The sequence below is a fragment of the Podarcis bocagei genome, assembly GCF_964188305.1.
Source record: "Podarcis bocagei genome assembly, chromosome: 5".
NCBI classification, from domain to species: Eukaryota; Metazoa; Chordata; class Lepidosauria; order Squamata; family Lacertidae; genus Podarcis; species Podarcis bocagei.
In genome coordinates this window covers 65,065,141-65,090,436 of record NC_138129.1, presented here as the reverse complement: position 1 = coordinate 65,090,436, position 25,296 = coordinate 65,065,141, and the positions used below count along the sequence as shown (strand labels likewise).

At 42.9% G+C, this 25,296-nt stretch overlaps 1 protein-coding gene across 5 annotated transcripts in view; it reads right to left on the bottom strand.

Annotated features, from left to right (window-relative positions):
- The window catches only part of SGIP1 (SH3GL interacting endocytic adaptor 1), a 149,363-nt gene that overhangs the window by 122,923 nt on the left and 1,144 nt on the right, over positions 1 to 25,296 (bottom strand). For 2 of the 5 annotated variants that reach the window (XM_081193707.1, XM_081193710.1), the window contains 4 exons: positions 23,599 to 23,659; positions 22,197 to 22,227; positions 17,046 to 17,114; positions 1,296 to 1,340 (listed from right to left, as the gene is read on the bottom strand). In XM_081193707.1, the coding sequence (XP_081049833.1) occupies positions 1,296 to 1,305 (10 nt within the window). In that variant the 5' untranslated portion in view covers positions 1,306 to 1,340; positions 17,046 to 17,114; positions 22,197 to 22,227; positions 23,599 to 23,659. Of the gene's footprint in view, positions 1 to 1,295; positions 1,341 to 15,372; positions 15,487 to 17,045; positions 17,115 to 22,196; positions 22,228 to 23,598; positions 23,873 to 24,310; positions 24,477 to 25,296 lie in introns of those variants that run through there. The other 3 variants (XM_081193708.1, XM_081193726.1, XM_081193727.1) reach the window with 3 other exon arrangements.

Below are 25,296 nucleotides of genomic sequence, written 5' to 3'. Positions count from 1 at the left end.
ACATCCATAGTTAGACACCTTACAGTGATGGTAGGGGAAATGGCAGGCAAATAAACGTTTAGCTGTGAAATCATCAATCTTTACTGAATATGCAGGATAAATGCAGTTTCCCCCTTTGAGCTGCCTACTGCTTCAGACTATTATATTTGTATTGGATGCAAAACTGTATGGAACATTTTTACAAAAGCTAGTATCTCTGCAGCATGTTGTTGTATGAAAGCCACAAAAATGCAGTCTCAGTATACCAGAATGCCTTTAACCTCATTACTAATTTTGTCATCATCTCAGAAACCGTAGAACAATTAAGAATTTTATCTTAGTTCAACATCCCAGGGTGGATTCCTTTCCCTCAAGAGCTCAGAATTGGTGAAACAAAAAATAGTATTCTAGAGGTTTGCAATATTTCCACCTCAGAAAGATAAAGCCCTCTTGCAAGAGACCTGTCAAACTGAATTATGTTCCATATTTCAACCATACATGCTTATATGTACATGATTCACTATACCAGCATGAGCCCTGTGGTACTTAGTGGGCCATGTTGTTTTACATAAAGTCACATACATTTCCCTGTAGCAAAGCTCTAAGCTAAGAGAGCCTAACATTCTATGGCCACAACTGCTGCAAATTAAAGGGCTGGAGGATTGCTATGTTATGGCCTCCAAACACAAATACTACACTAATGGGAAAACCCAAAAGTATCCTTCTTTTCTTATGCTTGAATATATCTGCATCCTTCTAATTATTTCAGATGTATGTCTAAAAAAGTAATAACTACAGAACAAAATAGATTCCTTCTCCAATAAAAGATCAAGTGAATCTAACCTGGAAATGTTTTATGCAACCCTTTTCTCCCCCCACCCCCCCAAACATGCACAAAAAAGTGTCAGTGATTTTTCTACAGAGTATTCAACGCACCATTCTTAATGCGATACAATAAAATACTCCCATCTTCCATATTTGCTATGCAAATGTTTCTCCCATTCTCTTTATTTGCACAGAATATTTCAATGTGTCACTAACTGCTGGATTTTCTTCTACCCTGAGAAGATCTGCATGAATAAAAAAAATGTCCACAACCACAACTGCATCAACAGAACCGAGAATTTGATCACTAGAGATGGTATCTGGCAAGTCAGTTATTTGTACCACGGAAGTTCGGCTTTTAATATTTTTTATCCTGCACCCAGAATGTTCTATAGATGATACCCATCTAAGGCATCAACAGTTTTGCCCTCCAAGCACTGCTGTAACACACAGCGCTAAAAATGTTAAGGCATAATCAGAGCAGAACCTACCTTCCATCATGGTGGCAGAATTGCATTCCTCAGTTTCCACAGAGCCTGAAAAAATACAGGAAATTACGATTCCAGTTATCAGATGCTTAATGTAAGCCCTTAAAACCAGTGTCTTAGATACATGATTGGTGCAGCAGCCAGAAGAAAATAAAATGCGGAGGAAAAAACAGAATGAGAGTGTGCTAAGGCAAAAGATAGGCCATGGATGCTGCTGTAGCTGTATCACCTACAGGCTCACAGAAGGATGCTGAGAGAGAGAGAGAGAGAGAGAGAGAGAGAGAGAGAGAGAAAGGGAGGGGTGGAGGGAGCTGGCTTAGCTCACACGCCTGCTAGTATCTCAGCCAATCCCTCTAGCTTTCTATCTCGTCACATGGTAGCTTGCTTGCATCTCCTGACACAATACCCCTGGAGAACACAGGAACCTATTTTCCCCCCTTTCTCCCCCTCGGTTTCACAACACACACACACACACACACACACACACACGCCCTCAGCTTCTGTGCCTTGTGATGTACTTCCCCCCTCTATAATCTTGTGGCAGCATCTGGGTGAACAAGATTAATTATCAAGCACTGTCAGATTAGCAGAGAGGTTTGCTGTGAAATCTGCATGTAAACAGGGTTGGGGCAAAATTGATTTAATTATATTCTTTTTTTATTTTAAAAAAAAACAAATTAAAAATAAATTCTGCTGGCATGGTACTGTAGAAATGGAACTGCGCAGCTGCCTTCTGATAATGCCCATGTATCCAGGTTGTCAGCTTCTATAGATCTCATAACACAGAGAAACTGTAAGCCTGGCTTCACATTTGTGTCGGCTGATTCCTCCCCCCCCCCCATTCCCCTCTCCTCCCTGCCAGTCCCTCCTTCCCTGCCCCCCACCAACCATTCAAGAGAAAAATCAATTGGCCTGACGTCACATCATAAACAATTATCCTCAGGAGGAGGATGCAGAAGGAATTTCACCCAGACCACCTTCCAAGAGTGCACTGGAATTAATTTCGCTTGGAGAGCATCCGCATCAAGGGGCAGGGAACTGCCATTAGAAAACCAGAGGAAACAAAAGGGATACAGACACGAGGGACTTTCAAAACCAGCAGGCTCGGAAATGTGCAAGAACGTCAGGAGAGAAGAAATAAAAAGCTGTGGGACCAGGCTGCAGCTTTTCAGGAAACACAACGGTAAAACAGACACAAACCAGCAGAGTTAGCACTGGCATCTCTCACTTGTTACCTTGCAGTGCAGTAACAAACTGTATATACAAGGCTAAATGATGGGGTGAGAAAACCTAGAGTGTTGCTGATTACCCCCTGTAATTCGTCTGTCTTCCATAGCAGGCGTATTTAATCATATCCTAGTAATTCTTCTGTAGCCATTGGTATTGCTAAACATATTTACTACTGAAGTAAATATGTGAAGTGGGTAAAGGAAGAGAGCCAATACTCACAGTGGAAGCAAATAAAATTTGTCTCAGTGACTGCTAAAGGAGACTTAGATAAGAGTTATCTATCTCTGCAACAGTCTTAAGGTATTCTTTAAAGTTCTGGAAAAATAATTATTTACTTTTTCACATAGTACCAGGATTAAGGGAACTTGGTGAAGTTAACATTTTTTCCATTTAAACATGCTGTGTTTTCTCAAAGGATCTGCTCTCTCAAATCCCTGCTGCAGGATTTTCCAGTGACCTGTGCTATACATGCTGGAGAATTTTTAAGTAACAGATTTATCCATCTGTGAGGAACCTTTGGCTCTATAGATGCTGCTGAACTACAACTCCCATCATCTCTGACAATTGGTGATGTTGGCTGGGGCTGATAGGAATTGCAGTCCATCAACATCTGGAGGGCCAAAGGTCTCCTCATTTATGGTATAAGAGGTAGCTATAAGAGTTCAAACAGGTACACATGGTTAACAGCTGACTTACAAGGGGCATGACAAGTAAGGACAAAGTCCTCTAAATCTAATAATTCAATGTTCTTGGCAAACTTTCTAGAACACTAGCCTTGGTTTGGACCTTGATATAGGAATATGCCCTTGAAGCCAAATGACATGGAGGCTATAATGGAATATTGCCCAATGGACCCACCACTCCCAGTCTTTTAGACAGCTCAGCTCAAAATTTTACTTATTTGCAGAAATACAATTTAGATGCAGCAGCACTAGCGCACAGTCCTGGTCAGTGAAACAATGGCTTTGGGGGATTAGAGAGGAAGGAGTTTGCACAGTCTTGATTGACCAACTGGAAATTCACATGATCTTGGTATGAAGGTTGAGTCATAATAATGGATCCCGCAGGACTGCCAACTGCTCTTATTGTTTCTTTGCTCTCTTCCAATCAGTACATACATTCCGCTGCTTTGAGACTTGTTGGCATCCGTCTGTCTCAAGAGACAATGGAGTGCACCTCTGGGGGTGAAGTCAAGCCACTACGTTAGCAGCAGTGAAGTGGCCTGCCCGGGACACAAGCCTGGGAAGTGTGTATGGAGGTCCTGGGCTGCCCAGACGACAATCTCCTTCATAGTTGCTGTTTTAATCATAATTAGAAATTAATTTGGGACCAGCTCAAATAATCTGTAATTTGGAAATGTCATATGTGCAATGGCACCATGAGCCTGAACGCATGTCTATGAACATACAATGCAATGTGTTACGTAAGCACATTGTACATATATGCTTTCGCCTGCAGTTAGAGCTTTCCCATTGGAAAGAGTGGTGGTGTCTGATGCTCATGTGCACCATGGATCCAATTTTACATCGTACATGTAAAGAGTACCTACTGTAGTTGTACTCAACTATAACCCAGTGCAGAGACCCATTGAAATCAATGAAACTAAGTAAGTTTATCATTTATTGATTTATTTAATTAATTTATATACTGCCCTTCATCCGAAGATCACAGGGTGGTTTATAATATAAAAACAGAAAAATACCATAATAACAAAAACAATACCCCTTCCAATAGTTTTAAAGGCCATAGACTGGGTTTAAATAATTAAATCAAGGCCTGGGAGAAGAGAAATGCTTTTGCCTGGTGCCTAAAGATATGCAACAAAGGTGCCAGGCAAATCTCCCTGAGGAAGAGCAGGGAGTCACTGCAGAAGAGGCCTGTTCTCATGTTGCCACCCTCCGAAACTCATCAATGGGTCTATTCTGAGTAGAACTAGTATTTAATATCACCCTATATATACAAATTCCAGTTTAGAGGTTGTGTGAACCAACCATTGGCACGAACATGGATGTTTCTTAATATTGTGGTTTGTTACAGAATACCAAAGACACTTAAAAAAGACATAAAGACTAATTAATGCTTTCTCTTGAAAACAAGACAAAAACTCTAACTTCAAAGTGCATAAAGAGATACTATTTCTTTCCAAGTTGAGACCTGACCGGGACTAAAAAGCAGATAATGTTGTGGTGACAGCCCACCCCTGCACAGCCAGTTTCTCATACCCCACAAAACAGCTGGAAGATTGGGCCATTCCAATGCAATTTGTTTACACTGGGCAGTACTGGGCCTCAATAACTACCTATGGCCATCTCTTCAATGCTTCTCAGTTGAGTTGAGAAGGAATCATGCCGGTGCAGAGCATGTCAGAAGCCCAGGGCAGAAGTCTTGTTAGAATAAATAAATAAACTCAAACAAAAAAGCAGCCGATCCTTGTCAGGGGTCCTGATCGCCTTAGCTCTCTAAATTTGGAGAAAGTGTACCCGGTTCCCATTCTCCTCTGTACAGGCCTGGAAGGAATACAAGGTGTCAATCTGAATAAAATGTTGTGGGGGTCACATGATGCAGTGCACACACCATTTGAATGGGAATGTCCATGAACTTTGTGGGGGCCTGACCACCTCAAATATTTTATTGTGTGGCTGAAGCCCCCACAGCCCCTAGGAGTTGGCTCCTACGCAAGGGGTGTATACAAGTGCAGAGAACTATTGCATACACACACAACTGGTCATCTTGATGGACATTGCTACAGAATGGGTCACAAAATAAATACCACATGTGTACCAGCTGTAGCACGGCATCATATACATTAACATTTTTAGTGCATAATTATACAGTGGTACCTCTAGTTACGAACTTAATTTGTTCCGGAGGTCCGTTCTTAACCTGAAACTGTTCTTAACTAGAGGCGTGCTTCCGCTAATGGGGCCTCTTGCTGCCACTGCGCCGCTGGAAAAATTTCCGTTCTCATCCTGGGGCAAAGTTCTCAACTCGAGGTAACTCTTCCAGGTTAGCGGAGTTTGTAACCTGAAGCGTTTGTAACCTGAGGAGTTTGTAACTTGAGGTACCACTGTAATTACACACCCATTTTACTTCAGCCCTTTGATTTACTAAAGGCTCCCAAGATAGCCTGTTATAGAAATGGGGTGGGGAGGTTAACTTAAGGCTCTTCATTCAAATGAATTATTGAACAAGAAAGCACTTTAGTGTGGGGTAAGAGACACACATGATGAAGTCTAGACAGACAGCAAAAGCAAAGTAGCTCTGAGAAACTGTGAATGGTACTGTCCTATGCACTGCCAACCTTTACTGCTGCTCCTTGACTTATAAAAGGAAAACACTGGAAAGTTTCCATGTGAACAATGTGCTTTGCTTATACAGCACCCTATGGGCGGCACACTTGAGTAATTGTAATTTATGGTCAAGCTAGATGTTACCATGAATATGTTGCTAGTCACTATTTGTTGATTGCAACATTATTCAGGACAACTAAATTTAATGGGTCTACTCTGAGAAAATTGGATACAGTCCAATGTCAGGAGATTTTTTATTTTTAAAAAAAGTAATAGCAGTTGTGGGTGGATGGGGAAAATTTTAGAGGAGCCACAACCATTTGTCTCCTTATGTTTTAATTTAAGATGACTTGGTAATAGTTGCTTTACAAATTTACATTATTTCTTCAGCAGGTGCAATGAAACTTTGTTCTAACTTTCTTAGGACATAATATATCTACTAAATTATGTAGGGATATTTGAGGAACAATATTTATAAAACAATTAAATATGAAGGAATGAGCAACCCAGGCAAAATACTACCACACTGCAATTTCCTGCAAACTACATTCCATTGCCCAATAATAATAATAATAATAATAATTTTTTATTTATACCCCACCCTTCCTGGTTCAGAAAATCGGGCTCTGGGCGGCTAACAACAAATTTAAAACACTTAATTGATGCAACAAAAAAAAGCATAAAATACAGTAAAAAACGTGAATAACAATAAATTCAGAATCCAAAAATCAATTTAGGGGGAAATCTATCCAATAAACATTAGATGATCACCAGGGCTAGCTGGCTAATTTAATCCTATTTGGGCCAGCGAGGAGACCAGGGGAGAGTTAGCTGTGGGATCGCAGATGGGTAATATTCATAGAAAGGGGAGGGGGAAGGAAGGAAGAGGAATAAAAGATCAGGCTAAGTTCAAATTGAAAGCCAGGCGGAATAGCTCTGTCTTACAGGCCTTGCGGAAGGAAGTTAAATCCTGCAGGGCCCTGGTCTCATGGGACAGAGCATTCCACCAGGTTGGAGCCATCACTGAGGAGGCCCTGGCCCTGGTGGAGGATAATCTGACTTCATTAGGGCCCAGGACCTCTAAACTGTGATTATTCAGGGACCTTAAGGTCCTCTGCAGAGCATACCAGGAGAGGCGGTCCCGTAAATACGAGGGCCCTAAGCCACAAAGGGCTTTAAAGTCAAAACCAGGACCTTAAACCTGACCCGATACTCCACTGGGAGCCAGTGTAACTGGTAAAGCACTGGGTGAATATGCTCCCATGGCAGGGACCCCGTGAGGAGCCTCACTGCAGCATTCTGCACCTGCTGGAGTTTCTGGGACAGCTTCAAGGGCAGCCCCGCGTAGAGTGAATCACAGTAGTCAAACCTGGAGGTGACCGTTGCATGGATCACTGTGGCTAGATCGGGGTGGGAAAGGTAAGGACCAACTGCTTAATGCAGCGAAGGTGGGAAAATGTCGCCTTGGCTGTTGCTGTAACCTGCGCCTCCATGGAAAGGGAGGCATCAAGGATTACACCTAAACCCTTAAGGGAAGGTACTGGCACTAATTGGGCCCCTGCAAGAGAAGGGAGTTGGTATTAAACAATACAAAGAAAATTCTAGTGCAATGTGCTGATTAATTGTATTTCTTCTTTCCTTACACACCTAACTATATTCTGAGAGACAAAAATGGGCTGAACAAGAATTCTTCAAAATCCTGGATGCTTTCATATATGTCCAAAATCCATTTCCACTTATAAAAGCCAACTATGGTTAAATTTGTCATATAATGGCAACTACAGATAAGCCTCACAAAATTCTGCATGGAGGGCTGAGGCCTTTTCTATTAAATAATAGGAAAGATATTGGAAGGTTCCTGAAAATTAGTAAGCAATGGAGGAATATTCTACGCAGACACATACAGAGGGAGATAAGGAAAAAGCAACAAGTATTGGGGTGGGTAGGTTACACATCAACATTAATATTTTTAAACAATATAATGCACTTCTGAAATACACACAGTAGGTGATAACCAATTAAGTCATACTCAGAGTAGACATACTGAAATCAACAGGATTACATTACTATATTGTTTTCAATGGATGAAGTATAACCTAATAATCTGTAAATAAATAAAATTCCACTGTGTCATCTAGAAAAATTTATATTCTTTGCAATATATAAAACCCACCAACTTGTCTCCCTTGCTGGGTAATAGTGCAATAAATTCTCTTTAGCATAGCAAGAACAAAGAAGGGAGCTGAACACATTAGTTAGAAGCTATCATTTCTGAAAGTTATAGCAATGCCCATGAAAACTGTGGTGTTTTATTATATCAACTTTAGCTTTAAAAAGAGAGTGCAGTAGTTTATTTAAGACACACTACCCAGAGTTTGGAAGGGGCCGTCAACAGCAGATTCTCAAAATGAAAGAAACAGTCAAGAATCCCAGTGGGTCCTCAGCTTACCTTAACAGCCTCAGCAATTCCTGAGATAATTATCTCCCATTTTAAGCAAAATAAGCCACCTCACAGAACAGTATTAGAATTTTAAAACAAAGTTCTCATCAGCGGTATCCCACTTTTGGACTTTCTATCTCTGACGAAGGGAAAAGAAAGCTTCATAATGGATTGACTTCTAAGCAGAATGGATAGCCACCTCTCTCCAGCAGAGCTGCGGAGTATCCCTTCTTACAAATGAAGGAGGCCACTCATGCCAACTTTTGCAGCCTTTGACTCCTGCTTTATCTGGATGACTTGCTCATGTGTGAAATGAACAGCCTGCAGAATGCCCTCCCTCTAAGGGAGCTTTCACCAAGTTGGCTGGGGCTGGTGGTAGTTGTTACCCACAACTTCTGGAGGGTACGGTACCAGCTTGGTGTAGGCTGTCCTAGGGGCACAGCTAGTGCCAGTACTGTTCTTCTTTTGGCATCAGTTGAAACCTGTCTGTTTGTCCAGGCTTTTTCAGGGGAGGGGGTTGGAAATTCCACCATTCCCACTGCAAATGAGGAGCTGAGATCATGACTCCCTGACCATTTCTCAAAAATATGCTGTATTTGTGCCTGCTTCTATAACATTGGGCTGAATTGTTTTATTCTACTTGAACCCACCCTGGAATCATATTATAAAGGGTGGGCTAGAAACTCTCTTATGCTTTAATTTTGAAAATTGGAGACCAGGGTTAGATTACACTTCCGAGAGATTTAAAGCCGAAAGAACACCCTTGTCTAAACTCACAGTAGGCTAGGGTCTTGGCACCAGCTAATTTATTCTTGCTTTGGAGAAACAAAGGGAGATAGACAGTCCTACACATACAATATTGTTACTACCGGACTGGACATAAAGACTTGGAATTGACTGGGATTTGCTTAAGGCCATCCAATGCCTTGCTGGTAACAGGTCAAGGAAATATATCAGAAACCTATTTTTTAAAAAATCCCTAAGAGAAGCTCCAGGTAGCTAGAGAGTTTCTCCAAGATTCTCTAAGGACAAATGTGGCTCAGACATTTCATGAATAGCTCTTAAAAGGTAAAGCGTTGGTGTGGGAGGTGTAGATCTGGATGAGGAATACACCAGGAGCAAAGCTGACCACTGCCTTAGACCCATCTCATTCCAGAATCCTTATCTGCATTCTACCTCATACCTATCTCTAGACACCATTCACACAATTGTTACCTGTGTAAATAGTGTCTAGTCTAGTTTGACCATTAGTCAGAGACAATCTAAGGTAGTCAGAGAAGATCCAAGGTCTCACAGTGGCCCATTTCAGTTTTGGACCATTACTGTGTTCAGACAGCAACTTTTAAAGAAAAGTTTCCCCACCCCGTAGCATGCTCTCTTCATCTTCCAATAGTGTCTGAAAAACATATGGGCACTGTTCCATTGATTAAACTGTTTCATAAAAAATGGTAAGTGTGTGTGCATTTCTGGTGCCGTGGTGGAATGGCTGAAAAGTATTTGGCACTTATTCTGTGAGTTGAAACAGCACATAGATAGCAGGCAAACAGTTCACCTGGTAACAGTCATGTGTTGTACCCCATGTTGAGATACACTGCAATGATGGGCATGTTATGAATCTATTCACTACATAAACAAACAAAAAAGGAATTGGATTTCTGTTTATTGTATTTCTATTTAAATTATAGTAATCATTTCTAAATGTGCATCTATCTATCTATAGCATATATTATATATGTAAATATATATTAGCACATGGATTTTTTATGCAAATCTGTGTTTCCTTTCAGTGATGCATCTCCTCTTTTTGGGGGCAATATGTAACTGATGACCCTACCAACACTGCTCACTTTCAAAAGGGCAGTGAAAACTATTCTTGCATGCATTGCCAGGGTATTGTGCTCCATAAATGGCTTTTACTGAGAACTGCTGCTTTTACATACTGCTTCATTTACTTTAGAATATTTCAACTCCCATTTTTATCTGTTGTTCCCCTTTTGGACTTTGGTGAATCACACTGATTATTACTCTATCTAGAAAAAAGCAGGACAAAAATCTTGGATGTGCTCAACCACTGAGCAATGGCAATTCTTACGGCTATCAACTGTCATGAACAAATCAGGATTTTCACAGCAATTTAAACAGTCCTGACATGTGAAGAGGCAGCTTAGTGAAATCCCTTGGATTTTAATCTGAACCTTTAAGGAAGGTTTTGTTTTTGCAACCTACATTCAGAAATTAAGAACAGCCTCAGTTTCCATGCAGAAACATTAAAATAAGATGAATTAGTCATAGCCAAAAGTGAAGTCATGCTTTATTACACAAGACAAGGTCCTGCTGGAGCAGCTGTATTCCTTGGTTCCTAGCTATTAGCTCCAAGTAGCATGCCCCATATGCCTTGCTAGACAAGGTGCCTTCTGGACAGTGCTTGCCGAGCGCAAGGAGCTTTAGGTTCTGATGGCAAGGGATTTGCTAAATAAAGCTTAAATCCGCCAGCTTCATCCCTAGATGGAATACCGTGACAGTAAATAACAAAGAATAAATCGAAATAATACACGGTAGCCACACATTTTTGTTTCACATATTGGCCTGCATGGCCACTTAACTGATCCATAGCAAATGTCAACCTTTCTTCCACAACTGTCTCCTGCCATCTCAAAAGAGCAAATAATAGAAAGCTGTATTAGTACATGCAGAGTGCCACTGAGAACTCCAGCGAGCACAGTGCAGATCTCATTGGCTGGCCTTGGGCAAATCACTTCCTTAGCCTTAGCCCTTGCTTCCCCATAACTCCCACACCATGGACAGGAAAGTGGCTGGGGAGTGGGAGTGTGATCAGAAAAATGGTCCAGGAGGAAAGGATTAGGCCCTCTTACACACAGCTGCTCCAACCAAATCTACTACTCCCCCATGACTGTATTTCACTTTTTAAAAATAAACACGGAGAGCTGAATATCTTGTCTTGGTTGACTTTGAGGCTGCATCCTTGTTTGCAAAGTAGTTTACAAATGGAATTTGCCACAATAAAGGGATCAGTGCTGGAGCATTTACCAAGTGGACAACACTGCTCCACATGTTGTGCTGAGATAAGAGAGGAGTTATGTACTAATCAGTTTCCTCTCATCCTTGAACTCCATACTTTCAGCTGATCCCAGACAAGGGTGGTGGCGAAGATGGGGGAGACTTTCAGTCCCTAGCTTGTCTCAGCTAAATGAATGGCCACGAACTGCCAGACTAGTCTCAGTAGCAGCTGCTGAGAAGGGGCAATAGCAAGTCTCTAAAGGTGATAGAAATATTACTAATAACTTTACTATTGTACTTTATAAAATTATCAGCATATATGAATATTCAGACTTGACAGCTCAACAGCAGTTGATTAGTCAAAGAATGAAACACATCATTTTTCTTTGCAATAAAATATGTACAGCCCATTTAAAACGTGTTTCAATAGAACACAAGAAAGGTAATAAAACTTCAATCTAGTTATCTGAGCAAGCCCATTTAACTTGTGTTTGTATTTGATGGGTTTGACCTTTTCAAGCATTCTGGGTCTGAAACAGAGTTCGTATTTCACTGTGTGTACATTTTAATTGCTCTCATATATGAACATAGAAGTTGGATGCTGGGCTTTCTTTTAAGAGCCTACAAAAATCAAATCTGACAGATACCAGTTGACAATGCCTTTAGTTCATCCTTGTATAGCAATTAGTGCAGACTAATTGAGTTCCACACAGACCACATGGATATTAGATTCTAATTTAAGCTACATGCCATATTTTTCTTCTGAAGAGGCAACCTGCTTTAAAATCAATTGTGAAGTGAAAAAAATGTACCAACTCACACTCTGAGTATTAACACCTGCAGAACTGATTGAAGGCTAAAACCTGATTTTATAAAGTGAAGTGCATGTGTGGGGTAGGCATATACGATCACAAGGCTCTCTATATTTTGGTTTTTTTAAAAAAACAAACTCCCCTGCAACTCATCTGAGGTTTTCTACAATATTTTGACTCAATCACAGTAAGACACTTTGGATCTAAATTGCAGCCAAAATCTGCTACCAAGTTAGGGTTGTGCAAGATATTTTTGGCTCCCTACATGGAAAATCCAGTGGCACAATCCACCAGGAAATTGTTTTTAGAAGCCTAAGCAGAATGAGTAGGAAATATGGCTTAGCACAGCTCTTATTCATTTCAGTGGGCCTTGTGCAGGGACACTTCTGAGTGAATTGTGTGCTCTAGGTTTGAGCCATCTGCCTTGGCCTCTATGTGATCCTTAGGCCAGTGTTTCCCAACCTTTTTTGGGCAAAGGCACACTTGTTTCATGAAAAAAATCTCGAGGCACACCACCATGCCAGATGGGGAAAGGTCACTTTTTACTTATGTAAAAAAAAATAAAAAAATAGTAACAGCATAGAAGGTAATGGTAGATGACTGTTAGGGTCTCCCCCCAAATGCAGAATTCTATTAATATCTTCCTTAGCGAGCCGCGTTAACCCCTGTAATGCTTTCTATAGAGTAAGCATAGGGGACACTGGGGGATGTGGAACCAAGGGGGCAGTGGGCCAAAAGAGTTCAGGATCTACTGCTTTAAACAGAAATAAGAGCCAGTGGGTTCTTCCTTTTTTAAAGTATCGTTTCAGCGGGGACAGCAGTCCGGATTTCCAAAAAGCGGCGCTTTTTTGCGTCTGAGCAAAGAAGAGAGAGAGGGGAAAAAAGAGAGAGAGATTGATTTGTGGCTGCGCAAAGGGGGGAGGAGCCCAGGAGTAAAAGTAGGAAGGACGAAGGGAGGGGAAAGGAAAGTTAATAGAAGGAAAGGCGGGTGGGAGAGAAAGAGAAAGAAAGAGGGAAGGAAGGGGGAAGAGAAGTGGAAAGGAGGGAGACCGAGGCGGGGGAGAAGCGTCTGGAGAGTTGCTCCGAAGTTTGGGGGGCCGCGGGGGTGGGCGCACGTCCCAGGAGGCGGAGGCCAGCCCGGGCTGGGAGCCGTGCCGCGGCCCGGGGGCGGTGGGCGGACCGCGGCTCCTAGGATGTGGAAAGGGGACGGCGGCGCAGGGGGAGGAGACCCGCACGGCTAGGGCAGCGCGCAGGGGGAGGGGAGCGGGCCGGAGGCGGGCGAGGGGGGCCGCGATCCCGCGCGCCGCGAACATGGCCTCCTTCCCCGCGGGCCCCGCCGAGCCCCTCGGCCGGGGAGGGCGGCGTGCCCCCGCAGCCGGAGGAGAGCAGAGGCAGGAGGAGGAGGACGAAGGCGCTGCCGAGGAGGCGCGCCAACTTCTGCCAACTTCGGCGCCCGCCCCGTCGCCGCAGGCTCCTCCCGGCCAAGAGCCAGAGGACAGCGGTGGAGCAGGAGGAGGAGGATCGGGTTTGGCAACGGCTGCTGCGTCCTCTCCAAGCGCGGGGCTGGCCTCCGCCGCGCCCGATCCTCCGCGCTCGCCGCGCTTCTCGGCGGAGCAGGTCTCGTGCGTGTGCGAGGCGCTGCTGCAGGCGGGCGACCCCGGCCGGCTGGGCCGCTTCCTGGGCTCGCTGCTGCCCGACGCCGAGGCGCCGTGCCTGGAGGCGCAGGCGGGCGAGAGCCTGGCCAAGGCGCGCGCGCTGCTGGCCTTCCAGCGCGGCGACTTCGCCGAGCTCTACCGCCTGGTGCAGAGCCGGCGATGGGATGTGGGAGCTCGCTCGCTCGCCGCCCCGCGTGTGCCTATGTGGGGCACGTTACAGCCCCGTGACGTCAGCGCCATGCAGGCAGCCAGGCAGGCAGACGGCGAGAGCCCCGCGCTGGGCGGCCTCTCCTCGCCGCCGCCGCCCCGCCTCTCGCCACCCGACTCGCCCGCCTCCCTCCCATGGCACACCAGGCAACGTCTCGCGGCACACTAGTGTGCCGCGGAACACCGGTTGGGAAACACTGCCTTAGGCTGCAGTCCTAGATGTACTAACCTAGGAGTTGGTTCTCTTGAATTCAATGGAACTTATCTTCACCATAACTGTATTGTCTGATTTTGTGCTATGTCCTGCCCACTTAACAACCATGTTGTTGCTGGCACCTACAGCACTCTGAAAATTCAAGGTGTCCATTGATCCGAAAAAGATTGGCAACCCCCGTTTTAATGCTTCCTGTTCATTAGATGCTCAGAAGTAAGTCCCATTGACTTCAATGAATCTTACTCACATGTAAGAGTATAAGACTGCAGCCTGAATGAAAGAGATTCTTTTTCTACTGAAAATATTGTGAAAGGTTACAAAGAATAGATGCTGCAAACTGGGGGGAAAAAACCTTAAAAAACCCAGGCTACTCTTTTGGCAGTTATTAGAGGCCTGTGTAATTACATAATCTTATTACCACTTGTGCTGTCATCCTCCCTTCTTCCTCCTTCAGTGATAATCTCATTGCTGAGTCTAGCCAGTCTGATCTAAACATGCAAAGTTTAAAGGTAAAGATAAAGGGATGCCTGATTGTTAAGTCCAGTGACTCTGGGGTTGCGGCGCTCATCTCGCTTTATTAGCCAAGGGAGCAGGCGTTTGTCTGCAGACAGCTTCCGGGTCATGTGGCCAGCATGACTAAGCCGCTTCTGACAAACCAGAGCAGCGCACGGAAACGCCGTTTACTTTCCTGGCCGGAGCAGTACCTATTTATCTACTTGCACTTTGACGTGCTTTCGAACTGCTAGGTTGGGAGGAGCAGGGACCAAGCAATGGGAGCTCACCCCATTGTGGGGATTCGAACAGCCGACGTTCTGATCGGCAAGCCCTAGGCTGTGTGGTTTAGACCACAGCGCCACCCGCATCCCTTATGCAAAGTTTACTCCTGTGCAATAGAGAGCTTTATTCTTTTAGGCACTGTACACGCCACTCTTTATAATCTGGTAAGGAAAAGAGAGCATTTATTTAATAACACATTCTGAAGTCATTGGCTACACTATGAAACTTTAAACCCACAGTCTTTTACATGAGACTCCTACAGAAAACTCAGTTGAGCAAAAGGTAATAGCAAATAATCGAAGGACATGATTCTGGTACCTTTAATAGTGCTGTAGAAGAGGAAATTTCAGAAGGTGGATATTTTCATTCCTATTCATAAGAATCCTGCCAAAAAACTCTACATAACCAGAAGTACAGGATCTCAGTCCAATTTGTACCTAGCTGGTGACTCGCTTTGAGTTTGGTGCTTCTATAAATAACTAGGAAACTTTTGGCTGCCTCTTCATTTGTTGCCCAGAAACTAGAGATCTACAGATAAATTCACAGTCAGTCTGTCAATACAAAATTTATAGGTTTTGTAAGAGTGGTGTACAGTGTACACTCAAGGAGAAATTTAATCAGCTACAGCACAACCTGCCTCACTTAATACCCCCCGCCCTGCCGTGTAAGTAGAGACAATTAACCTATGCCTTTGGGTACACAGAGCAGTTCAGGTCATACACAGGGATTCAAAGGCAGCATTTTACTTCCCGGGTCTCCTTTTTAAACAGACAGCTCAATACAGTATTTCCACTTTTACAGAAATATAACCCCATAAACCAATAAAAACCCATAAACAAAAGCCATGGCATTTGTTAAGATGGTCTCTTATATGGGCCTAGTTCTGGGAGAGATAGAAAACACATGCCTGAACTGTGCCACTATAAATTGCAGGTGGGGGCTTCATGGAACTGAAAGTTCCTCTCTATACAAAAGCCATATAGTACAAAATTCCTTCACACAGAAAACTAGCATGTCAGGGAGAGTAGCAAAGTAAAACAAGTTTATACTTAAAACGATTGAGTTACTTTAAATAAATTTAGGAGGTAAGTGTTTCATTACATCATTTAGGGTACCCCTAGTGGTCTAACTATATGGCTGGCAAAACAAAACCCCAAATTCAAGCCCTTTTGCTTTGCTTTTCATAAGTCAGCCACAGGTAGATTTACCAAAATTACTCCTTTCCATGGCCATTTCAGCTCTACAGAAAGGCTTCCCATCTTTGGACATACTAAAGTGACATGCAGTGTCCATTCAGCCTTTTCCTCCTCCATGGAAGCACTTCTACAAACATTATTTTATTTATCTCAGGGAAAAGACACTTCTATAATACTATGGAGATAGAACAAAGGCAAAACAGGAAATAAAACCCCACTCAAAGCTACAGAGCTACACTTAAAAAATAAATAAATGCAGAGGATAACATCTCTGTCCCTCTGTTACATCATTTTCCACTATCCTGCCTTGCATAGCTTATCCAGTCTGCAAAGCCATCTTAATATAGTTAAACACACAGGTGGGGAAGCATCGTCTCTCCCAGTCACATGCAGGAATTACTGTCTAGCAGCACTCTCCAGAATCCTTAGGACTCACCTGACAGCTAATATTTCCCCTTATCCAGACCTTTTTAAAATGGGCAGCTGTCAAGGGGCAGATCTTTTTTGACAGAACAGTCTGCTACAGTCTGATAAGAGAGGCAGTATCACCTCCTTAGTACATAGCGCCTCGATTTTTCAATGTAAGAAACCAAAGCTCACCAATATTTTCTGCGCTTCCCAACTTTTGCACTTTATCAGTAAATTAATAATAATAATAATAATAATAATAATAATAATAAAATTACATCTAATTACAAGGAAAATAGTAAGTTAGAGGCCAGCTGCTTGGGCTGGTTTGAAGCTCAAACCAGGGATATTTGTAAGCCTAGCTTCAATGTAAGGGGATTTCACATCTCTATATATTGACAGAACTTCCACACAAATCATTCCCTACATATTTCACCAAAGATGCTACTGTCCAATGCTACTGTCACCAAATTTACTTATAAGCAAACCCTACTAATAAAGCTTACCTGAAAATCAGGCTGCAATCCTTGGTACTTCTTTGGGAGCAAGTCCATTCCACGGTAATCCATTTACTCCTGAATAAACAAGGACAGGAATCAGCTAATGCAACTGAAGTCATGAGAACTAGTTTCTTTTCACTAAACACAGTATCACTATCTGTGATTCTCAGGCATGCAGATTTAATTAACTGATATGTACACACAAAAAAGTAGCAGGATGACTAATATAGATAGTGCCATCGCAAAACCTTGTGAAATGTATTTCACATTATTAAAGATCATTCAACTAAAGCACACCAACTGAGATGGGACATAGCTGTTTTTACGAAGGGCAGGCATTATCTGTAATGATGGTTTCTTTACACTGTTTGAAGGAACTCCTTTAAAATTCAGGCATACCACTAGACACAAGGACACGGCTCCCTGAATCTTTGAACAGTTGTGTGGCTGAAGGTGCAGCTTTTCTCTGCCTTACCACTCTATTTAATAACCAGCTGCACCTGGTGGGATTCCCTGGTTGCACAAATTAAAGGCATATGAGCTCTGTTCTTGCCTGCAGCAGGTCTTCTTAGGCACACTCATATTTTGCTTTATTAAAACAGTCAGCAAATACTGACTGACACATTGGAAACTGTATTTAGATTTTCCATTCATATTTAGGCATTGCTTGGCATGCTTAAAACAACACTTCCTTCAAATAATGTATCTGAAACCTTTATGAGTTGCCCTGTCCCATCTAAATTTGATTACAAAAATGCAAAATACCCTCAAAAGAGGCATTGAAAACATGTCTTCATTCATTCGCAATGACATTTTAAACTACTGTTCTATACATTATAAGGCACATTTTAATGCAGCGTTCCCCAACCTGATGTCCTTCTGATGTTGGACTACAATGCCCATCAGCCTTGGCCATCAGCCATTTTGGAAATGGCTGATGGGAGCTGCAATCCAGCAACATCTGAAGGGCATCAGGTTCCCCATGTGGTCTAGGAAACTATGCCAGTGCAAAAGACTATGACCCGGAAGGACTGGGACCCCATCCAATTTTTCTCAGCCACTGACTGACAGAAACACAGATGGTTAGCTAAAAAAACCACACAACAGAACTCTGAATATGTAGTAAACATAAAATGTGGTTGCTCTCTTTAAAATCCTTAATCTAGTAATATTGATTTAACCAAAAGGGCACACTCCAAAATCTATTCAGAGCTACTTGGCTGGTGAGAGGAAGGTATGTTAGTGTCAGGACTACACAAGAAATTGAAGTAGCTTATTACACACAGTCCACAACCCTTGCATAGCTATGCTCAATAGATTAGTTTATCATTTCCATTTAGTTTGGAAAAGACAGCTACCCAGTTCAAGCACAAGTGAGACTAAGATCCACAGCATTCAGATATACTATTTTAATGCAAATATTAAAACTGGTGTTTTCTTGCTCATGCATTATAGAGTTTTCCTGGCAGTGATCCTGCATTATTATTATTTTAAAAACCTGATTATGACAAGCAAAAATACAGCAGATAATAGCTTTTCCCATCAATGGATCTTCTGGTTATGGAAAGATTTCCCTGCTTAATTTATGTTGGCAATGCAACCATTAAATGCACACAAGCTCTATCAAATGTTAAAGGCACAGTAGTTTCCACAATGAAATCTGAACTAGCTGCCAGTTGCCCTTCAGTTATATACTCATGTTAATTTAGGCTGAGCAAGCAGGGCAAGAGTTTTCCACCACTTTCAGTTCTAGTCTGGGAAAGTAGAGAGCCCTTACCCTTTATAAAGTTAGCAGATTGACTTTGCCTTTTATTTATTCATTTATAAAAGTATTTATATGCCACTATATCATAAAAAATATCAAAACAGATTACAGCAATGATACATAAAGCATGCAATTAAAAACATATAAAAAGGTTAAAAACAGACATCAATTAACCATTGAGGAAAGATGTATTCTTAATTGCCTGCTCAGGCCTGGTGGAATAGAAAAGGTTTCAGCAGGCATTTGAAAGTTGGCACTGAAGCTACCTGCCGAATCTCTATTCACAGAGTATTCCATAAGGAATGGACCAATGATACAAAAGTGGTTGTCAAATGACCCGCACCAACTCATAGAATGGTCAGTGATACTCCAGTAGATGTGATGATAGATTGGGCAAGAGATTTAGGACATAATATAATGTTTGAGGACTGGGAAAGATTGTGGAAGAAAGGGGTTAAGTTCACCGTATGTACTTTGTTAAAGGAAAATATTATGAAGATGATGTATAGATGGTATTTGACTCCTGTAAAACTAGCAAAGATGTATCATAATTGTGATAATACATGTTGGAAATGTAAAGAAAAGGAAGGAACATTCTTTCATATGTGGTGGACCTGCCCCAAGGTGAAAGACTTCTGGGAAAAGATTTATAATGAATTGAAAAAAATGTTGAAATATACATTTATAAAGAAACCAGAGGCCTTTCTTCTTGGAATAACAGGTTCGGAATTGCCCAAGAAAGATGTTAATCTATTTTTGTATGCCACAACTGCGGCTCGTATTTTGTTAGCTAAAAAGTGGAAAACTCAAGAATTACCAACAGTAGAAGAATGGCAGATGAAGATGATGGATTTTATGGAGCTAGCCGATCTAACCGGAAGAGTCCGCAACCAGAAGGAGGAGGAATACCACAAAGAATGGAAGAAATTTAATGATTATTTAGCTAAATTTGTTAAGCTAAAATAACTGGAAATAGCGTCCAGATACTTAATGGGCTTAGGATTGTATTTATGTCAACTGATAAAATAATATGTTTAATACAAGAAGGAGAAGATTTAAAGATGTTAATGTTTAATTTAAAGGGTATCAAAATTGGGATTTGGAAAACCGTTATAAGGATATGCAATGAAAATCAACTAAGGGGAAACGAGGAAGTCGTTTTACAAAGTAAATAACTGTTATTTTCAATAAGGGTATGTGTCAGGGGTTCAGGGACAGAGGCACAGGTGAGGGGGGAGACGGAGAGCGATGGGGAAGAAACCCAGGACAGTGAGGAAGAGGATGACAATGACTTGAGGTCTTCCATGAGTCTCTCAAGTGAATCGGAGGATTCCCAGAAGGGGGCGCCCCTGGTCAAGCCAAGGGGGGTCACAGGGGGGACTGGCCAGGAGCAGGGAAGCAGCAGGGAAACCCCGAGTGGGAGTGGGAGATCGGGGTCGGCTTCCCAGGAGGAACGGAGTGAGAAGGGTGGAGTTCCCAGTGTGACACACGGAGCAGAGCAGGAAGGAGACAGGGGAAGGAGATCGGAGCAGGACGTCCTGCTGGAAGGGGCGGAGAGTAGTACAGGGAGTAGTGTAGCTGTCAAAAGGAAGGTCAGGGGTAGCGAACGCGCGCCAAGTTCAAATGTGGAGGCGCGCGGAAATGCAGAGAGCCCGGAGGAGGAGCCTGGCCCCAAAGCACGAAGGAGGGGGGAGCAGGCATCTGAGGGATCCGCGTCAGGGGAAAGCAGGAGGGAAGGAACCCAGGGGGGCAGGAAGACCCTGCGGAAAAGAAAGGACAGGAAGAGGTGGTCTAGCACAAGTCTCTTAAACTGGTGTAGAGGCGGCACCGACTCAGAGGGGACTTCAAACGTCTAGGCTAAGAGACGCGGGGCTGCGCGCCTCGGTTGTGGAACCAATAATGAACTGCAATAAACATCCTTGTATATAAGAAGAGCTTGGCGTTGGTCTTTTGTGAGCTGAGACCTGAGGCAGCCCCTGACAGTATGATTTATGTTTGTTATGTTTTGTTTGTTTTGTGTTTTTCTTTGTCGTTGATATTGTAAAAACTAATATTTTTTTGCAAAAAAAGAAGATACTCCAGTAGATGACCTCAGTGATCTAGTTGGAATATAAGGGTTCAGGTGATCCCTAAGGTACCCTGGACCTAAGTTGTTCAGGAGTTTATAAATTAATGCAAGAACCTTGAACATGGCACATCTGTGGATGGTCAGCCAAGGCAGCTGTTTTAACCGTGACATCACATGTTCTTGACCAGATGCCCCCACCAGCAGGAGTTTCCAAACCAGACCAAGGGCAGCCCCACGTAGAGCACATTACAGTAATCCAGCCTCGAGGTTACCAACACATGGACTACAGTGATCAGGCTACCCCTATCCAGGAATAGCCATACAGTGGACGCTCGGGTTGCGAACGTGATCCGTGCAGGACGCACGTTCACAACCTGCAGTGTTTGCAACCCGCGTCTCTGCACGCATGGGTTGTGATTCAGTGCTTCTGCACATGCACGACCACCAAAACCCAGAAGTAACCAGTTCTGGTACTTCCGGGTTTTGGTGGTCCGCATCCCAAAAAAGCACAACCTGAAGCAGCTGTAACCCGAGGTATGACTGTAGTTGGCAACTTGCTAATTTCCCAAACATGGGAATGACGCAAAGCGCCTCCAGTCTTCCCAGGATTCAGTTTATTGGCCACCACTGCATTCAAACACCGATCCAGAGCTTTCATAACCTCTCCTGATTTAGAGGACCAAGAGGTGGTGCTATTTCAGATATAAAGGCTACACTCTAGACAGAAGAGTGAATTTACAGTGTAGTAAATTCCTTTATAGGGGACGCGGGTGGCGCTGTGGGTATAAGCCTCAGCGCCTAGGGCTTGCCGATCGAAAGGTCGGCGGTTCGAATCCCCGCGGCGGGGTGCGCTCCCGCTGCTCGGTCCCAGCGCCTGCCAACCTAGCAGTTCGAAAGCACCCCCGGGTGCAAGTAGATAAATAGGTACCGCTTACCAGCGGGAAGGTAAACGGCGTTCCGTGTGCTGCGCTGGCTCACCAGATGCAGCTTGTCACGCTGGCCACGTGACCCGGAAGTGTCTCCGGACAGCGCTGGCCCACGGCCTATAGAGTGAGATGGGCGCACAAACCCCAGAGTCTGTCAAGACTGGCCCGTAACGGGCAGGGGTACCTTTACCTTTACCTTTAAATTCCTTTATCTCTCTCCTTGTATGGACGCAGACATTGGCTAGAATCCAAATAATTGTACAACGTGCTCCATATAGCTGGAGGGCTTTTTAGGCCTTGTCTCTTGAACCAGCTTCCCATTCAAAATGCAACACAGCCCTTTTGAAATGGAGAAGACTTTCAGAAGTAGTTTGTCATGTGGAAAGGGGTAACATTACCTGGACTGGAACTACTCCAGACTCTGGTGAACTGGAACATATAAAAGAAAGACCAGATTCCCTTAACATTACAGTAACCTACTGCTGAAAGTTTAAGAGCTCAAAAACCCCACGCCCTTGAACATTTTACATCATTAAAGGGTTAATGACTGCCTCTTGGAACTGGAAATGAAGTGTTTATCATGGTGACTATCTGAGCTGGTGATTTGGCAGCTAAATATCAGTCTTGTACTGTGCACACTACTGACATCTAATGGTTAGGCTTGCTGCTGCATGCAAATGCATATGTCAGCCTGAGCTAATATTTCAACTGACGCAAAATACAAATCTAGATTTTGTTTTGCTAATTTATTTATTTTTTGCTTTTGACAGTACATATCATAATTATAGCTTTTTTTTTGCTACAATAGTTATATGAAAGATGCAAATACTGTTTATTTTAAAGGATTTGTTTTAATTTAGGGGCAAACCAATGTCCTTCTTTGTGGCTTTTTCCATGCACCATATTTCAAAACACAGTTGAACATCTCCTAAAACTGGCTGATTTGATTAGAATCATGGTAGAAGATGCAACGTTTGAACATATGCACTGCAGCTCTAATTTCAAGTGCAATCTTATGCATCTTTACTCAAAGGTAAATCCCCCTGGATTCAATGGGGCTTACTTCCTAGTTAGTGTGCTTAAAACTGCAGACTTAATCTATTTTAACTGTGATTTTTCATCTACAGATGGCTGATCATTTTGCTGAAGGGCAGATTTTTTATAAAAAATATTTAAATAAATAAAGCACCAGGCATCAAGTCTTGCATCAGCTGCCATCTGTGCACATCTTCAAGGTGCTATACACCTTTGAAAGAGGAGAGGTCACCCATCATCTGCATACTAATTTAAGCTCTCAATACTCTAATTTAAACCCTTAGTTCTTTAAGTTGGAAGTGTGGAACCTCTTGCTTCCAGGTGCTGCTGGACTACAATTCCCATCAGGCCACAGCTTTGATTATACAGCAGCTGAGTGGGGTTGGCAGAGAAGTAAAGAAAGGATCAGGTCATCATTCCAAGCAGTCCTTGCTACTGGAATAGTATTCAGCACTATGGCTGTGATGCACCCATTGCAACCTTGTGAATTGACTACTGCTGTATAAGGAATTAATATATGGACCCACATGTGTAGGTGAACATCAAAAAGAAAATGGATGGGTGCCTAGATTCAAAACATGGGGCTAGCACACAGCAAGCTCCAGAAGCAGAATATTAAACTCACAAAAATAAGCAGCAATGTAGTCTTGGAGATATAGATTGTTAAACCATTTTTATCCCATTCAGTGGTGCATAACAGTTGACCTCTTTCTGCCCTTAAAGCAGACCACACACTGTTAAATAAGTTTAAAATACTTTACTTACAGATTCAAGGTCTCAGTCATGCATTGTTCCATGCAGCAGCAAAGATAATACAGGCAAAATTCTATTGGGTAGAAAGTACAGAATATAGTTCCAAACACATGCTGTAAGCTCTGAAGCAAGTTTACACACCTCCATCTCATTACATGTTGCAGGGAGAGGGAGAGAGAGAGAGAGAGAGAGAGAGAGAGAGGAAGGAAGGAAGGAAGGAAGGAAGGAAGGAAGGGGCGTGTCCTAGCTGAGTCTATCTAGCAATACAACTCTGTGGTACTTCATGCACTAACTAGCCCTATGACTGTTAGTTGTATTTGACTTCAATCTCCCACATGCTGGATCCTGCTGTGGCACAAGCCAAGAAACCAGGATCCCACTGGGCATCCAGGGAGGGGTTTAGGCCAGGCTAGGAGCTTAGCACTGCAGCCGTGAGGCCTAGGCAATGGACATACAAAGTCTATGCCCCTGCGTGAGCACAGATAATTCTCACCCAGGCAAATAACCAACAGATTGGGAGGGCCTTGGTGCTGGATTTGCTTCTTCTCCACCAGGGAACACAACTTAAACCACTTTATCCCTACCTGGAGATCCAGGAAACATGCACCCATGGATGTAGTTGACTTGACCACTGTGTCAACCTCACATGTTTTCCTTCCCAGTGCACAATGCTGTGCCTGAGGATCCATACACACTTCCATCCTACAACATATTCAAAAATTACCAGTGGTAGCTGCTATGATGAGCAGAAGTAACCCTTAAAGGCCCTTGAGTGCCACTGGCCTGTGTCCTGGTGAATGAAAAATTGCCCAGCACTGTTAGGTTGAATTCTTAAGTGGACCAGCCATCAATTCCAGTTGGCAGAGGGGTGGTGGATCGCTCCATCCAGCCTACTAGATTTCTGCACCAGCTACAAAGGAAGCACAGTTTATTCCTGCACAACCAGCATGGAAACACAGAGATCTGGCAGAGGATGAACAAATCACTCCATTCTGCTTCCATCTGTCCTCTTGGTACAATGCAGTTATTTAGTACATTGCTAAGAAGCTAAAAGCCAGCATTTCCATAGCAGACCAACACAAAATGTGCAAGGTTTCTTTACAAGTCTGGATTAAGAGTTATGTTGTACTCAAGTCTCTGTATATGATTTGGGATGCTGATTCCTCCCCTGCCATACTTTAAATGTTAAGGACAGCTTTGTGGGCATCAATTGTCTGAGCACTTCAATTATTCTTATTCTCTGTCCTAGTTCATCATGTTCAATTTTATAGCATCTAAAATTGTTTCAGGGAGAAAAAGCATTTCAGTTTCCAGTGAAAATGCTTTATTTTCAAAGCTTTATTTTGCTGAAGGAAACAGTTGTCACATGACAGCTTCTTTTTAAAAAGGAAAGTGAAATTTCCCCCTACAGCTGATATTGCTGTGGTTTCTGAGGAATACAGTTTATAGACACCAAGCGAAAGCTGCCTCTAGCAAATCAAAAACAAACACTAAAAGGATATGGTCCATTATGAAACACACCAGACTTAAGTATATAGAGCATTATGCAGCAGTTATTTCTGTCTATTCCACCTACTTGTCCTTATGCTGCTATAAATCTGCATTTATCTAGTTTGTGTGAAGAGCTTGCAAAACAATTTACAGCACAAACCTATACATCTAAATTCAGAAGTACGACCCCGATTTAAGTGAAGCTTATTTCCAGCTAGG